Raw genomic sequence first — 18,444 nt, 5'->3', positions numbered from 1 at the left:
TAATAGTCACAGCTATAGCGGCTGAAATAGAATGGAAACAAGGTAGCATAAATGGAATAGTAGCAGAGCAAAAGTGGAAACGATGCAAGTTTAAGGAAAAGACCTAAACCAAAACAAAGGCACTATTCGGCGGCGTTTTTCCAGAAACCACAACGGTGATGGCAACCTTAGCTCCGATAAGATGCTTAAACCGGAAGCATAGGACCAGCAACGGCGCCAGCAAGGAATGGCTCTGACGGCGGCCGCAGCTCGAATGTGACCTCCTTCCCCAGCAACGGCAGCAGCAGCGGCAACACACCACCGTTACCCCTCTTCCCGGCGACGAGTTCTGTTATATTCTCCTTCCCCTTTCGCGAAGTCTCTCCCTTCTCTCTCCTCGTGCTCTCCTCAGTGACGGCGACTTGGCATGGCGGCTGTTGAGGCTCAGCGGCGATGGAGACAAGGCGCGGCAGCTGTAGCAGTTTGACGGTAGCGAAGCAGAACAGCGGCAGTCCTTCTTCCTCGTCTCTTCTCTCGCGCTCGTCCCCTCTCTCAGAGGCATCTCACTCAGTTCTGGCCTCTGATGGCGATGCGACGGCGGCGAGCTGGACGTGGCTGGCGGCGACGCGACGGGACACGAAGGGCGAGCTCCAGGCCAGCGATGACGAGGCACGGCTCTCTCTCTCCTCGCATGGTGGCTCGGCGTGGACAGCTCTCTCCTTCCTCCTCCCTTCTCTTCTCACGGTCTCCCCTCTTCTCTCTTTCCCTTTTCTTTCTTTCTTTCTTTTTCCTTCAAGTCTGTGTGTGTGCTGTGAGGAAGAGGGTGTGAGGGGAGTGAGTGTGTGTGCGGTAGTGAGAGGTGAGTGTGTTAGAAGAGGGTTAGGGTTTGGTTTGAAAAAAAAGAGGAACAAGGGGTATTGTAGGGATTTTACATCTGTGGTGCTTGTCTTGCTACTCTAATTCCCCTGATCATCTTCCTTTCCTGTGCTTTAATTAATAGTCCTGAAAGAACCTCGGCGCAGAGAACAAACAAATAGGACGATAGTGGATCTCTTTGCCTTAGTCCTCTGCTAGGCTTGAAGTTCTTGCTTGGGTTCCCATTGATCAGCACCAAAAAGGACACTGTCGATATGCATCTTCAGATGAGGTTGGTCCATTTTGTTGAGAAGCCCATTGCTGTCAGCACTTCTATTAGGAAGTTCCACTCAATCCTATCATATGCTTTTGCCATATCCAGTTTCAAACCAATGTATCCTTTTTGTCCTGCAACTTTTTTCTTCATGTAATGAAAGATTTCAAAAGCCACCAGTCCATTATCCGTTATAAGCATGTCCTGCACAAAAGCACTTTGAAATTCTCCAACAATATCCGGTAGGATATGTTTGAGTCTGTTTGCGATAGTTTTTGTTACAAGTTTAAAGATAACATTGCATAAAGAGATAGGTCTGAAATCTTTTGTGTGGGTTGGGTTTTTGATTTTGGGTATCATGCAAATGTGAGTTGTATTGAGTAGGGTTGGATCAGCAGTATTATTAAGGACATTTAGGACCTGTTCAGTGACATCTCTCCCCACGATCTTCCACATTCTTTGATAGAAGAGAGCCGGCATCCCATCAGGCCCCAGTGCTTTAGTAGGATGCATCTGTTTGAGTTCTTGGAGAACCACTTCAGCCGTGAACTCTTGATCTAAGAAGTCTTTTTTTTCCTCTCCAATCATTCCTCCTACTATTGCTGCAGTTTCTTGGGTGTTCTCTACTTCTTCTGAACCAAACAACTTTTTGAAATAGCCCACCATGACCCCTTCGATAGCTTCCTCATCTTCGTGGCACACGCCGGTATCATCATAGATTTTGCTCACCCAATTCCTTTTCTTCCTTTGTGATGCTTTCTGGTGAAAAAATTTGGAATTTTTATCACCATATTTTAGCCAATTTGTTCTTGAGCGTTGAGCCCACCAGATTTTCTCCTCCTTTAATGCTTCATCTAGATCAGATTCTACTTCTTTGATTTTCAAAAGTGTGCCTTCTTCTTTTTTTAGAGTGTTGAGGTGCTGAAGTTTATTTTGCAGGGACCTTATTTTCTTTGTGATATCTCCAAAGTTCTCCTCTCCCCATTTGTATAATTTTTCTCCGCATTGTCTCAGCTTCATGTAAACCTGTTGATCACTCCTTTCCCAGGCTTTTTTGACTATTTTTTCACAGTTTTCATCCCTTAGCCAGCACTCTTCAAATCTGTATCTATGAGAAATTTTCCTCCTCCTTCCCTGATCTCCTTCCATATCTACAAGAATTGGGCTGTGATCAGACTTGTACCTGTTAAGGTGTTGCACCACAGTCTTCGGGTAGGATTCTTTCCAAGTCATAGTCGCCATGGCTCGGTCTAATCTTTCTTGGATATTGCTTTCCCCTCCTTTCCCATTTGTCCAAGTGAAAGAGTGACCCACAAAACCTAGGTCAAGCAAGTCATTTGTTTGGATAGCTTCTCTGAACCCTTCAACTTGTGAGAATGTGACCGGATTCCCGCCTTGTTTTTCATGCTGCCCCATGATTTGGTTGAAGTCTCCGAAAATCATCCATGCCATGTCTGATTCTTTTCCTAGGGTGTTGAGGAGGTTTAGGATGAGTTTCTTGTTCTCTTGTTCTGGGCATCCATAGAATCCAGTGGCTCTCCATTTCTGGCTTGTTTCTTTGATTTTCACTTCCATATCTATGTGGTTAATAGACATAAATCTAATTATTACATTGATTGTTTCATCCCACAGTACTGCCAAACCCCCTGCCCGCTGCTTTCCTTCACCTTCACAGTCGACACCTACTATATTTGCTAGCCCTCCTTTATACCTTAATTTTAGCATTTCAGCCTCCTTTCTCCTTGTCTCCATTAGGAAGACTAAGTTGGGTCCTTTTTGCCTTATGAGCTTTGACAGAGCTCAGACTTCCCATGGGTTTCCAAGCCCACGACAGTTCCAACTGATGAGTCTCATTGATCTCGGCAGGGCTGCCCTGCAGCCGCTGCCGTTGTGACTGTATCTTCTGGTGCACCTTTCCTCACCTTTGGCTCTGGGTTGTCCAGTTCCATATCATTAACTTCTTGTATCTTCCTTTTCTGTGCCCCTCCTTCACTATTTTCCTTTCCTTGTGTTGTCATCGCGGTTGCTTGTCTGGCTTGTCTTTTTCACATTTTGGTTCCTACTTTGGTTGGTGTGCTCATTGTGTTGGTCGAGTCTTTTAGATACTTTGACATTCCTTTCTCCTTGTTCTCTTCTTTCCCTTGCTTATCTTTTTCTTTTGTTTCTACACTATCTCCAGTTATGATGTCTTCCAGGCCCACAATCATTCTATCTGGCTCTTCTTCTTCTTGTGTGCCTTTGTGGTTCTGTGTTAGGTTTAATTCTTGTGCTCCTTTTGTTTCTTGGAGCTTTGTTGGTGTTATGCTTCCTCTTTCCGCGGGGCTTCCAGTTCCTCCTTCTATATCGTTCCCTTCAGCCATTGTTAGCTTTGCCAGCCCTTCCAGCATTTTCTCTTCAAGTTTCTTCAGGTTGAGTGCATTTCTCCCCTTCTTTTCCTCTGTATCGCTCTTGTTTTGCATTTTGCCCTTGTTTAGTTTGGTACCCAAACTATCTGCTTTTAGCCATGGATCCATATTTTTGGATCTATTTGTCCCTTTTTCCTGGCCTTCAACAGCGCTGGCACAGTTGTTCTCCTCATGTCCTATGACTCCAAAGTAATAGCAAAAGTTTGGTAGCCTCTCATACCTGAAATCCACCCAAATTAGTCCATCTTCTTTGCTGCCCAGATTTGCTCCCTTGAGAAGAGGTTTATGGATGTTCACAGTAACTGTTGCCTTAAGAAACCTTGTTTGGTCTCTTGTGACTTCGTATATTTCACATTCCTTTACCTCTCCTAAGCATCCTGCTATTTTTCTCCCTAATCTGGCTGTCTTACAATGTTCAGGCAAGTTCCATATTTGGACGTTGATGTCTTCTTGGTCCAGTCCTTCCCCTTCTAGCTCTTCTTTTCTATCCCACTTCTTTAATACCAGCCACGAGTTTCTAAAGGACCAAGGGTTCCCTTTTAGGATTTTTTCTAGGTCAGCTTCGTTATGAAAAAAGAACTGATAGAGTTTTGGTTTTAGCTCAACGATTCTCATTTTCTGCAGTTTCTTCCATATGTTATGCATAATAGATTGGATCCATGAGATATTGATGTTTTTGTCTGAGAGCAGTTTTTCAACTAAGCTATTGTTATAGTTCTGTAGCCCCTCTTCTACATCTTCATTATTGAATAGTATCAGTGGTTCCTCTTCTTCATGTTCAGTTGTTGAGGTATGTGGTGTGGGTTCTTTATTGTTTGACATTTGGTTTGGCAATGGAACATGATTCTACCGACGTGTGTCTAGCACTATGGCGATGGATGCACGATGTTGTACGGATGGGTTCATTACACTCCTTCAAAACCCTAGGAGAGCTCTTGGGTCAAGGAGAGAGAATTTATGATCCGCATAGGAGAACTTGATGTTGAGATCAGTGTTGATAAAAATAGAGAGCTTTGTTAAGGTTATGAAATTAAACACCAAAACTTCAAGAAAGCATCAAGCACAATGCTTAAGAGGGAAATAAAACCAAGCCCTCCACCACTACTACATCTTGTTAAGGGCACACAGGGACAATAAAGTAATAATTGAGATATAGCAGCATTGGAAAAAATTGTCGCTAAAAAAACGGTCACGATTAAATCATCTCTATTTGCTGAATTTTTTCTGCGAACAAGAAGTAAAAATAGGTTAAGTCGAGTTGAACTAAATTTTAGTTTAGACGAATTTAACCCATACTATGAATATATGGTCAAAGTCTAGGCATGTTAGTCTTTATAGATATTTTTTCATGTTCAAGCTCGATTTTTTAAAAAATTTTGTTTTGTGGATTATAACTCATTGTTTTATGAATTATAACTCAAAAAATCTAAATTGAGATTAAATGTATTTTAAAATTTATAATTCATATTTTTAAATCATAAATTATTTATATATCAATCATTAATCATATATTATAACTATACTTACAATTTATAAGTATAAAATTTTTATTTTAACAAAAAGGAAAAAAAAGCTATGATCTTTATTAGTTTTGACTATTAATTTTTGTTTTGTTTTGTCTTGGATTTATTACGAGTGGATAGTTGAAAAATCAAACTATGAATAATTTACTTTTGAGTTTAATTTTGATGTATTGTGTAAAATATTTTACACAGTCGTGTAATCACAACCGTTCATTTGGATGACCATTCACGTAATCAATATAAAAGATAGTTATTTTTGCTAATATGACGGTATGTGATTAAATGTACGTATAAAACAATTTTACATTGACAGTATATCAAAATTAAATTCTTTACTTTTACAAAATAATATTTGAGTGAACTACCAATCTGATTCCTGACCATTTCGCAGAATGATAAAGCAACCCCTGACGAATAAAGCAATCCACTTCGGTCCCTGTCTCATACCTCTGTGACACAAGGCGGTCCCTGTGGGTGGATTTCGGTAACTACGATTGGAAAACGTTGAGCTGGCACGGTGAACGTGTGTTACCTTGATGATGTGGACGAATGCTGCAAACGTGGACACCTTAAATGGTCAGGGGATTAATTGTCTCCATCCACCTTAAATGGTCAGGGGAAAAATGACATCCCTCTTCCATCTTCGCTCAACTGCTACGCCGGAATGGAGGAACTGCCACCACCGCCCACCTCCGCCATCCCCAACGCCCACACCCGGAGCTACTAGCGGTGGAGTAAGCAAGACTTCTTTCTGGAGCCCTCATTCCAGAGCTTCACCACCTACCGGGCCGCCCTTTCCTCCGCGTGCCCCCGTCTAAGGGATCGCCTCCTCAGCCGCTCCTCTAACAACAACGAGCTCAACGTCCTTCCTCACGCTAGCGAGAATTCCATGCACTGCTGCCTCACCGCCTGGGACCTCACCTGGCTCACCTGGGGATGGCGGAGGTGGGCGGTGGTGGTTGTTCCTCCATTCTGGCGTAACGGTTAAGCGAAGATGGAAGAGGGAGGTCGTTTTGGTTGACGTGGATGGAAACAATAATTAAACCCCTGACCATTTGAGGTGTCATCCACATCAGCAAGCTAACACACACTCACCGTGCCAGCTCAGCGTTTTCCGATCGTAGTTACCGGAGATCCACCCACAGGGGCCGCCTTGTGTCACGAAGGTATGGGACAGGGACCGAAGTGGATTGCTTTATCCGTTAGAGGTTGCTTTGTCATTCTGCAAAATGGTCGGGAGCCGGGTTGGTAGTTCACTCATAATATTTCAACGAGTCGATCCAACAAATTTCATATATAGGTTTTTTTAAAGCCTATAATCTAGCCTTTTGAACTATTAGGTTTTACAAAAGTCTATCTAACCCTTTTTTTTTAAAAAAGATATTAAGTCTAGATAAAAAGAAAGTGATAATTATTGTTTTGGTCCCTAACGTTTAGGATCAGAATCGAAACCGTTTCCAATGTAATTTTTTTATTTAGAATCATCCTTAATGTTTTTTTTCGTATTAAAATCGTTTTTTTTTTTAATAAAATTTTTTATTTTATTACTAAATTATCCTATCCTAATAAAAAAATTATAAAAAAAAAAAGAAAAAGACGTGAGGGGAGAGGGGAGAAAGGAAAGGGGAAAGGACGCTAGGGGGGATCGGAGGAAAAGGGAAAAGGGAGAGGGGGATGGGGAAGGGGAAGGGGGGAGCCTCGGCATCCCAGCGCCGTTGTCGTGAATCCCAGTGCCGTTGCCGTCACCTTTGGGTCCTTCGTCACCGAGCACGAGCCAGCGAGAAAGGAGATCCGAGAAAGAGGGAGAAGGCGCCGGTGGAGGGGAGGAGGCCGCTGCCATAGCCGCTGCCACCATTACGACACCTGCATCGTCGCCGCTTTGCCCACGAGCCACTGCCAGCAGAACCGCGAACAGAGGAAGACGTCGTCGCTGTTCATGCATGCTTCTGCCGCCGTGGAGTGCATTGCTGGAAAGAGGAGCCCGACGCGAAGAGGGCGGCGCGTGAAGGAGAGAAAGAGAGGGATCCGAGGCTGAGCTGGGTTTTAATATATATTTTATATAAATGATTGATTTAATGACTGATTTTTTTTATCCGTAACATATATGTATATAATACAATTGTTCATTTAAAGATGCATGTTGAAATAACATCGGAAGTACAATAATCTACTATGAGCTTTATATTCACATGAATGTTCCTTGCGGTATTAATGGCTATGAGTTTTTGAACCACCAGGGGTCATCAGTTTTCGACTTGATTGTTTTCCAACTAAGAATTAGTTTGGAACAGCGGCATAATTAATAATCTGTTTAATTTCTTTGTGACTCTTCTAAGGTTTGTTTGCTGGAATATGGATTTCGAAAGAAGTTGGTAATCCCAGAATCTTCAGGCTGGAGTAATTAATTTCCTGCTCTTTCTGAAGAAATTGCATACAACAATGTTATATATAGCTGCTTGATTTTATTATCTACAATCCCATTATTGCAACGGAAATTAAACCAGCTGGAAAGCAATGAAATATATATAGATAGGAACAAAAATACAACAACTAATTGGCCAATTTTATTGTTCAAAATCAATGACCTTATATGAAAAGGTCTCATGGATAAGATGAGCCTTACGGATATATAGCCATCTATAACAAACTAGTCTACCAAATTCTTGTTTAAGATTTATTATTGGATCACTTTAATATGCTAAATTTACTAGATTTGATATTGTTTTTTCGGTTAACAAAGTAAGCCAATATATACATTCTCCTTTTATTATTCACTGGCAATGTGTTAAAAGAATTCTAAGGCACTTTGCTGGAATCATTAATCATGGACTAATTTTTCATCCTAGCACTAATTTTCGACTCTATGTTTATTTTCTCTAATTCAAATTGGGATTCTGATCTTAATGATAGACGCAACACTTGTGAATATTGTGTTTATTTAAGAGATAACTTTGTATCATGGTCTAGTAGAAAGCAAGAAGTTGTAAGCAGATCTAGTGTCGAAGCAGAATACAGAGGCCTAGCAGCTGTGGATTCTGAACTCATTTGGATGTAGAATTTACTTATTGAACTTCATATTCGAATACTAACACCCCCTACTATTTATTGTGACAATATCAGTGTTTTGATGATTGATGTCAATCCCATTTTGATTTTGCATGACAAAACCAAACACTTCAAGTTGAATCTTCATTTTGTAAGGAATAGAGTCAACAACAAGAACAATCTACACATAGTTTACATATCAACATTAGATCAAATTGCATATTTATTTACTAAAATTTTTATCCCTTGTTGGCCTTGAACGTTTTAGGCATAAACTCAAGATCATTGCAAGACTAATCATGAGTTTAAAAGAGGGTGACAAGGGTAAAAATCAAGAATGTGTGTCACTTTCTTAAATTTTAAGTTAACTCTCTAACGAATCAGTTTACCAAGTTCTCTTTATGTTTTTATCAACTGCTATAAATATATAGCCTATCTTTTCATGTGATGTAACCAACCTTACCTTAGTTCAATAAACAAATACTTTATACTCTCAATTACAATTTCTTACTTTAATCCTCTATTGATGATCAATTTCTTCCTCTGCTTCTAGATCCTTTCAATTTTCTTCAACTCCCATCACTTCCATCCATCAACAACAAAGACATATACAAATTAATTCAAATACTACTGAGTTTGAAGCATATATACAGAAAAAATTAATGAAGAACACACTGCTAGCATTAGTCGTCCACTCGTCCTTCTTGTTCTCATTGCCCTGAGCATTCAACCATTGCTTGGTGAAGCTGATGCTTCACCCGAACGAGTGGTTGACGCTTCTAGAAGAAGCTCCGAGTGGGATCAAATTACTATATTGTCCCTGCCATGTTCTGAGTTTAAGGTGTATTTCATATTCTATGAGCGGGATCAATAAATTACCATTGCTTAGTTTTAGGTCTTATTTTAGTTTAGTTTAAGTTAAATCCCAACCGCTCAATCGGATTATACTGAAGGCTACGATTGTGGAGAGGAGAAACAGAATCAGTTAATTCTGTTCCTAAGGTTGGTGCTGAAATAGGGAAGTTAGTTGAGCCATCAACGGCTAGTTACCTTATATAGTTAGATAGTTTAGCTAGCTTATGAGTAGTAATCAAAGTAAATTAAAGCACGTTTTATTGAGGAGTTTTACTAATACATTGATGAGTCCATTATTTGATCCATCAGAAAATTTTACTCTCTCACACAAGAAAACCGAAAAAAGAAAGAAAGAAAGAAAGGCCTAGCAAGCTGGTCTCTGCCATTGTTTTATTGGCTAATTAGAGCTTAATTAATTAATTACACTTAATTAATTAAGCCTTCTTGAACATGACCTTGAAAGTTGGAACCTGATCGCTGAGAGACAAGTGCTTGGTGCCATCAGAGTCGGTGTAAATGCCAAGAGGCCTACACAGAGTGGAGCAGTTACAAACAGAAGGACAGAAAGAGAGGTTATAGTCTTCGCCGTCCTTCTCAATCTTGAACCAGTTGGCAACGGTGTTGACGCCAGGGTTTCCGGCAACGCCGTCGGTGCTTATGAACCACACGCCGCTCAGCACCTTCAGAAGCCTCCAGACGGATGACTCCTTGCACTTTGGTGCTGACGTGGACTTGATGTTGAGATCCGTGGAAGTTAGAATAACGCCATCTTTGTTGGGAGTGGAAGGCGTGAAGGTCACTGGTGTGCCACGTGTCACTTCGAGCTTGTCTTGCAAGACGTAGATTGGACACGTGCTGTTCACGCTGCTTCCGACAGTTAAGCCACCGCCTCTGCCTCTGAGAACTGGCAGAATGAAGTATTTGACTCCGCTTCTGAGTTTCTGGCCGGTTACGTCGAGAACTGGTTCCGCTGCTGATGCTGCCATTCCTATCATCATGGCAAAGCATATCATGATTGCTATGAGTGATGATGAGGACTTCATTTTTGTTTTCAAATATTTGTGCTCTATTAATGTGGATAGGACTTAGGAGTATAATAAAAAGCGGTGTTATTAGATGTATGTGTTTTTCTGTGTTTTGAGTATGTATGTGAATAATGGAAATTGATACATCTATTTATAGTGCTTTTGGGTGGAAGTGGAACCATGTCAATTATATTCGTCAACTTGGACTATAAGGATGTTTTATTTTATTTGCATCATTGCATTCTCACTGATAAAAATTATTTTTAGTACTCATTAATATTAATTTTAAAAATAATCTCTAATATATTTATTGTTCAGATGTTTAAAAGAATGGCGGATGTAGAGGTAGGTGTAATTGTAATTGGTGAGATAGAATTTGAACCTAAATGCGAACTTTTGAGATGAGATGATCGATCGAATCGTCGATGTATTGATGGATGGGATCACCTGCAAGCCTACTCTAATATTAAATTCAGTGTCCGTATCAAAAAACAGTTAAAAAAGGTAAAGTATCTCTAAAAAAGGGGTAAGTCTTTCTTCATTTATATTTGAATAGACTTATTCTCTTAAATTTATTTGTCTAAAAATATTTACAAAATTGTCTAAATCTTTTATAGATCACGAAATAACATATGAATCACTTCTAAGGGTGAGTCAAATACCGACGAATCAGAGATCCGCAAGTGGATCCATGACCGTTGTTGGATGAACATTTACTAATAATTAAATATTAATCAATGTCGTCTTATATTTTGTTTAAAATATTTTAGTAATGATTATATAATTTTTGATAAAAAAAATAATAATTACAAAAAAATATATAATTATTATTGTAATATATAATAATAATTGTAACTATATAATTATCGTAAAATATAAGTTAAATAAAATATGTAATAATTATTATATTATTATTAATAAAAAATTATCATTAAAAATAATTTTTGTTGTAATGGGAGGGCTAACCTAATTACTAAGCAATACAGTGACATACATGGACATATGTATGCATGAGGTTTTTTTTTTTTTAAAAAAGACATCTTTGGAATAATGGTGCACGGGAAGGTCATAACATATGGACACTTAAAAAAGAATAAAAGCGGATAGAGATAAAGAATGATTTTTTATCTTTTTTTAAATAGAAAAAAATAACACCTCTTTTTTGAGAAATATTTAAATGATATTATGTTCATCTTTATTTTTAAAATATATACTCGTTTATGAGATTAAATTATCATATTTTTTAGTCTATTTAACTAAAATATTATTCAATAATTATTATAATTATAGATAAATTAATAATTATTATTTTATTGATTAAAATAATAATATTTTTATTTAAAAAATTTATTTATTTTATATTATCAAATAATAGAAATATATTTTAACTTTTTACAAAAGTATTAATTTAAATTTTTATATTCCATAATTAATGATAAAATATTAGAAATAAATAAAATTAATTACATAAATAATAAATATATATTTTATATTATTACTGGTTTATATATATATAGCTATAATAATTATTCATAAATATTTTGATGAAACAGCGTAAAGAATAAACTATTTTAGTCTTACAAATAAATATACATTTTACTAATAAAAAATATACAAAATAATATACATAAAAATAATACAAATAACATTCGCTCAGATAAAAATGTTTAAAATATCTTTTTTTAAAAATATTTTTAAGTAATTAAAATTCAATACATATAATAGATTAAACTATATTATTTTTATTAAAATTAGAGAAAAGGATAAATAAGTTCTTGACCATTGAAAAATACTTTTAAGTCCCTGACCTTCACAAAATTTGGACGGATCAGTCCCTCCATCCAAATGCCTCCGTCAGGGACTGATCCGTCCAAGTTTTGTGAAGGTCTGGGACTTAAAAGTATTTTTCAATGGTCAGGGACGAAAATGTCCGTCGGGCAAAAGGTCAGGGACCTATTTATCTTTTTCTCTTAAAATTAGATTAAATAAATTAATTTGGCCAAAAAAAATTAATAAATTATACCTTAAACCAAACTAAATTAATATTTTTTTATAAAAAATAACTAGAATATTTTTATTATAAAAAATGACTAAAATAATAATAATAATAATAATAATAATAATAATAATAATAATATTATAATATTATTATTATTATTTTAAAAATTCTAAATTTTAATCTTTTTTTTTTTATTGTAGTTATTTTTTATAAAAAAAATATTAATTTAGATCGATTCAAAATTTGGTTTATTAATTTTTTTGCCAAATCAATTTGTCTAATTTAATTTTAACAAAAATAATACAATTTAATCAATTATATATATATATATATATATATATATATATATATATTAAATTTCAGTTAATAAAAAATATCTTTAAAAAAAATTTAAACATCTTTATCTAAATATCTAATGATAACATTATTCCACCTCCAAATAATATCAATGGAATGCAGGTGTGTACTAGTGAGAAAAAAGGTTTGAGAGTGCGCAAAGGTGTTTTATACTTTTATCTGTTCTCAGAGTGCGATGGCCAACACTATCCATGTGAAAGTGTGAACTCATATGACTAGCACCATTGCACCGAACGTGCGTATGCTTTATTTTAGCAATATTATATTAGCTCAACTTATAATACATTACGAAAACGTGCCCAAATTAATATATAATATATTAATATCTGAATAATTGTGTGAATGATCGATCCATAAAATAATAATTATGAGAAGCCACTTTGCTTTACCACTTTCGATCTATAATACGCGTTGGCCAAAAAAAGAAACTTTTACCACTGATGTTAGAGACAAAAAAAAAAAAAAGAAAATTATTAGTTATTAAAATAATTAATAAATATTAAATAAAATAAATTTTAATTAATTTTTGTTAATTTATTTTAATTACTAAATATTTTCGAATTTCTACTTTATACTTACTGTTACACTTGTTAAATTTCATTTCAGCATAGTTAGATGCCCGTATTTATTGTTTTTACTTTTAATTTATCAAATTAAAAACATAATTAAGCCAATTCATCCTCAGTTAACTCATGAATAATAGAATGAAAGAGTATTATCATTTTATTTCTACCAGGGTATCTAGTAATATTGTTTTACATTATTAGATTTTATTTTGATTTATTGAAAAGAGCAGCTTTGTTTTTAGATTATTATTATTCTTTCATTTCCTTTTAACTAAATCCATTGCATATAGAAAATATATACAAATATATGTGTGAAAATAACATTACGTTAAGGAAAAAATATACACCAATTTAAGAGGCTTTCCGATTTTCCATTATAGCAAGCTCCTCCTTTAATATTTATTTTTAAAATAAATTAAAATCATATAACATGACTATCTTATCCAAAAGACGTGTGAATAGTGAATACTGAATAGTGCTTAGATGTGATATGGGCATGTAATAGCTGTCTTTTGTATCTTTCTACGGGAAAAAACAAAAATACTAATTAAGGCAAGGATTTGTCCAATATAACGTTAATTATTAGATACCCCCAAGCTCACTATATATTAAATATTCATATAATAATAACTAAAGATGGCTCCACTTTAATAGTTTAATTTATCATTTAGTCTTATTTGTTAGTAGTATTTAATTTAATGGGAAAAAAACTAATAAAAATTTAAATTAAATATTAAAATTTTATGAAAATAAAAACCAAAAAATAAGTTTACAATATATATCTAAAACAAAAAAAAATAAATTAAAAATTACAAGAATTAAAAATTTATTTAGTCCTTATATATCATCATAAGTCATAACACTTGCATGTTTAGCACCGCCAACATTATTCATTCCTTATGTCTAATTCAAATGTTTTTTTTTTTTTTTTTTTTTTTACAACCAAAGAAAGAGTAACTTATTTAGACTCCTATTTTGTTATACACTCGCTTAAAGTTAATGAGATAGATTATAGATTCAATCATTCTTAATTATTTGATTTCTCCATATATCGTTATTGATGGATATGCAAATATGATTACTTGATTTTAGAGTTAAAATTTTGTTAACAAATTTTTCCAAAAAAAAAAATGTTAATAAGGTTATTATTGCAACTTATTTTGAAACTTCGAAAGTTTTAATCATTATTTAATATATATTTTTACATTTAACATTATAATGTGTCCTTAACAACATTTGGTAAGCTAAAACCCTTGTTGGAGTAATTGGAAAATAAACTAAAATATCCATCAACTATAGTACTTTCTTTAACATCCAAACACATCCCCATTTTTTAACCGCTAGTAATATTGTAAATGCACCTTCCTAATCTTAGTAATTAAGATACAAGCAATTAGCCTATATATACATCATGCAAGTTAAAACCTTTTGTCATAGTCAAATATATATTATAATCTCGCTCTTAGATTGCTTCATATATACTATAGATTTCCCTTCGTGTTATCCACTACTATTATTTTACATCCCAATAACATATCATATGGAGTGCCATACCTCACCCCCAAAACTGGCTTTTGATTCTATGATCAATTAATAATGGTAATGAACGTGCGTGGCTTTTGATATTTTGTTTATTCAATAAAAGATACTTTTAAAATTTAAAATATATATAATTTAATTTTAATATACTATCAGTATAAAATTATTTTACAAAACATCTAATTATATAATATTATATTAATAAAAATAATTATCTTTTATATTGATAATGTAAATAATTATTTAAGAAAACGATTTTAATTGTCCGCCAGTCTAAAACGTTTTATGTCAGTGCATATATATACGGTTATGATTGAGAACTTGCACATGGAGAATAATTTTTCAAAAGCAGCAAAATATTTTTTCTGAAAGTGTGAAGTAGATGTGGCACCTTGATCTATTCGCCATTTTTATGCATATATAATAAAATACATAAAAATAACTATATCCAGATCCATAATTATTTAACGGAAAAGTGTAGGAGAATAATGTAATAGAAAACAACGTGAATAACGATTAAAAAATAGATAAATTTAAATTAAAAATTAAAATTTTAATTAATTAAATAAATAATTATTATTAAATTTAAAAATTTAAAAATATTAGGACTAACACTTAAACCTCTGTATATGATTATACATTTACATATTATACATTTTACATTTTATAATCTCTTTTAACAGTGTCGATCTCTCTCCCACAACTGTCATCGTTGCCACAAATTAAAGGTTTTGACATCGTTGTCCCCTCACTGCTGCAGGAGATTCTCTTCCAACCCAGGTAGTGACGTTGTTTTGTATCCCTCACCGGCGTCGATCTCTTCCACCTCCGTCGACTATTTCTCAACGGATGGTGCCATATTGCGATAAAAATTTACGGTGTCGCGACAGTACCAACATTTCCTCGACAAGACCACGCCACACATGCTGGATTGGTTCCTTGATCATCGCTTGTATCTACATTCTACACGTATACTTGATCGAAAATTTTTACATCGTCTCCTACGGCCTCAAAATCTACATGCTTAACCTCCTCATCAGCTTCCTTTTCTCTCAGGTTGATTCCGAACTTCAGGAACTCTACGACGATGCCACTCTCCCCATTGGAGACTCCGATGAGTTCCGTCCGTTCGTTCGCCACTTCCTTGAGTCCAAGTTTTGGTATTCAATTATGGCTAGTTCAGGATCGGATAGTCATTTTAGTAGGTATGCAGATAGTTATTTTAATAATTATGTGGATGTTTATTTGATTGGATTGGGTTTAATTATATACAAAATATACTAAATGTTCAATTCACTAGATATACGGATGATTATTTTTATCCTTAAGTGGATGGCTATTCAATTTTCAATAGGAGTGAGTGACGCCGGTGACGGTGCGTGGCAAACCAAACAACGATGGCGAGAAGGAGCCCGACGGCGCCGTTCGTTTTCAGTCTGGAGGAGAGCAACGCCAATTATAAAAGTCTTTGTTGACGAACTAGCGGTGAGGAGGATCCCAACGATAACGATGGAGTTTATTGGAGATCAAACGACGACAGCGACGATAGAGGGTTTGGGAAAAAGCTGATGTTTTGATAAATTAAGATATAATAAATGGTTAAAATTTTTTATTATTGAATAAAATTTTTTAATTGAATAATTTGGGTGGAATAATTTTTTTAACTTTATTAGATCAAATTTCCAACTCTTTATTCACGTTGTTTAAATTTTTTGTTGTGTACCTAGCTAAACCATTATTAGACTGATAAAACCATTTTCGCCAACCATTTCCTTCCCACGTTTATAAAATGTCATTAGTTAGTACGTACCTTCTAATCATGGTGGTCATCACATGATTAATATTAATTCAATTATTTTGTTTGTAGTATAACTATAGCCTATAGGAGTAATGTGCTCAAAACTGGTTTCACTGTTGTCGAGGAACAAAAAGAAAATTTCCCAAAAGGAGAAATTACTTCGGATGTAAGTTTTCAACAAATTAAATGTATAAAAAGCGTCTAAATTCTATGTTGTTCATTCCTTAAAACTTACCCAAAAGAATTAAAAAAAAAAGGAAAAGCTACCTATATTCAAATTTTATTACACTCTAATTAATTTAAGTTGATGAGTTGAGAACTTTATTTATTAAATAAAATTCTTCTCACATGAAATTCTTTTTTATTTACAAAAATCAATCCTAATTAATATGTTACATACTGATAAAAAAGTTAGTTGTTGATTAATTTTTTTAAATAACTAAAAAGAGTTAATAGTCAAATTTATTTCGATCTTATTTTGGTTTTCAAAAATTAGTCCATAATTAAAATAATTTCCTATTTACTAGAATTAGTGGCGTTAATCTTTTCCTTATCTCCATTACCGATGTGGTTAACTCTTGCTGATGTGAGTCCTTAAATAATAACATAACACATCCCTAACAATATCATATTAATACTAATTAATCAGATAAATTTATAAAACTAACTCAAATCAAACTCTAAATACTGAAATCCTAATTCAATTTTAACCATAAATAATTTTGTCACTTAACGTCAGCTATGAAGATGATAGAAAAATTAATTAATGCTACTAATTTTTGTAATTTTTAAACTATTTTAACTAATTTAATTTTTTAAAAATAAAAATAGAGATCGAAACATCTTTTTAAAATCAGTTTAATTTGAGTATTAACTGTATCTAGAAAACATTTTTCTGATTAACGGAGATGGGAAAACATGAGAAGAGGAAGGGGCACCTGATTTCTGGAGTCCCGTTCCCATTACTGGCTGCTTCCCTCACCTACCATTCTCTTTCTAGTTTCTACTCGAAAATTAAACCAAAACTCCATGCATTAATATACACATGATCAATCTTATAACATAAGAAAACATATATATCACATGACAGAGAGAGAAGAGAGAAGACTCCTGTCGTCGCTTCACACGCCAAACCTAACAAAAATAATATCCATTTGAACAACTTGATCACTACTATATATGGCTAGCCACATCACCTTGTTCCCCCCACAAAACCCTATAAATACACCATTATTTCTCATCACAACTCTCATAACACAAACACCACTTCTCTTATATCACCCTCAAAACAAAAATGAAGTCCTCATCATCAGTGATAGCAGCAATGATATGCTTTGCCATGATAATAGGCATGGCAGCATCAGCAGCGGAACCAGTTCTGGACGTAACAGGTCAGAAACTCAGAAGTGGAGTCAAATACTTCATTCTGCCAGTTCTCAGAGGCAGAGGCGGTGGCTTAACCGTCGGAAGCAGCGTGAACAGCACGTGCCCAATCTACGTCTTGCAAGACAAGCTCGAAGTGACACGTGGCACACCATTCACCTTCACGCCTTCCACTCCCAACAAAGATGGCGTTATTCTAACTTCCACGGATCTCAACATCAAGTCCACGTCAGCACCAAAGTGCAAGGAGTCATCCGTCTGGAGGCTTCTCAAGGTGCTGAGCGGCGTGTGGTTCATAAGCACCGACGGCGTTGCCGGAAACCCTGGCGTCAACACCGTTGTCAACTGGTTCAAGATTGAGAAGGACGGCAAAGATTATAACCTCTCTTTCTGTCCTTCTGTATGTAACTGCTCCACTCTGTGCAGAGCTCTTGGCATTTTCACTGATTCTGATGGCACCAAGCACTTGGCTCTCAGTGATCAGGTTCCAACTTTCAAGGTCATGTTCAAGAAGGCTTAATTAATTAAGCTATCAAACCGAATTGAGCCCAACTAAACCAATGCGAAAGAAAGAATAATAAAATCGGCTCTGAGTCTCTTCACATGTAAAAGGCTCCGCCTTGAATAAATAGTTTTACGAAGATGTTATTAGTTATCAAAATCAATTATTATGTATTTGTTTAATTTATTTTTAACATATATTTTTTATTTTAATATATATTTTATATTAATAATTAATTTTAGTAGTTGATTTTAATACATACTGTTTGATATTTTAATGTTATGCAAAATATAAATTTGTATGTTTTGTCTCGGTGTAAACAATGATGTGCATTGCCAA

At 34.9% G+C, this 18,444-nt stretch overlaps 2 protein-coding genes across 2 annotated transcripts; one reads left to right on the top strand and one right to left on the bottom strand.

Moving 5' to 3' along the window:
- Window positions 1-9,177: 9,177 nt before the first annotated feature.
- Window positions 9,178-10,095, bottom strand: LOC107644608 (kunitz trypsin inhibitor 5). Its single transcript, XM_016348496.3, has one exon. The coding sequence runs from the start codon at window positions 9,977-9,979 to the stop codon at window positions 9,371-9,373; it is 609 nt and encodes a 202-aa protein (XP_016203982.1). The 5' UTR covers window positions 9,980-10,095; the 3' UTR covers window positions 9,178-9,370.
- A 7,268-nt stretch (window positions 10,096-17,363) lies between these two features.
- Window positions 17,364-18,317, top strand: LOC107644609 (kunitz trypsin inhibitor 5). Its single transcript, XM_016348497.3, has one exon. The coding sequence runs from the start codon at window positions 17,515-17,517 to the stop codon at window positions 18,121-18,123; it is 609 nt and encodes a 202-aa protein (XP_016203983.1). The 5' UTR covers window positions 17,364-17,514; the 3' UTR covers window positions 18,124-18,317.
- Window positions 18,318-18,444: the final 127 nt, after the last annotated feature.

This window comes from Arachis ipaensis, chromosome B5, assembly GCF_059453495.1.
Source record: "Arachis ipaensis isolate K30076 ecotype BB chromosome B5, ASM5945349v1, whole genome shotgun sequence".
Classification (NCBI taxonomy): Eukaryota; Viridiplantae; Streptophyta; class Magnoliopsida; order Fabales; family Fabaceae; genus Arachis; species Arachis ipaensis.
This window is presented reverse-complemented; position numbering and strand designations above follow the sequence as displayed.

Excerpts from the sequence above, each read along its gene's own strand:
- LOC107644608 (XM_016348496.3), bottom strand. The coding sequence starts at position 9,979 with ATGAAGTCCTCATCATCACTCATAGCAATCATGATATGCTTTGCCATG.
- LOC107644609 (XM_016348497.3), top strand. The coding sequence starts at position 17,515 with ATGAAGTCCTCATCATCAGTGATAGCAGCAATGATATGCTTTGCCATG.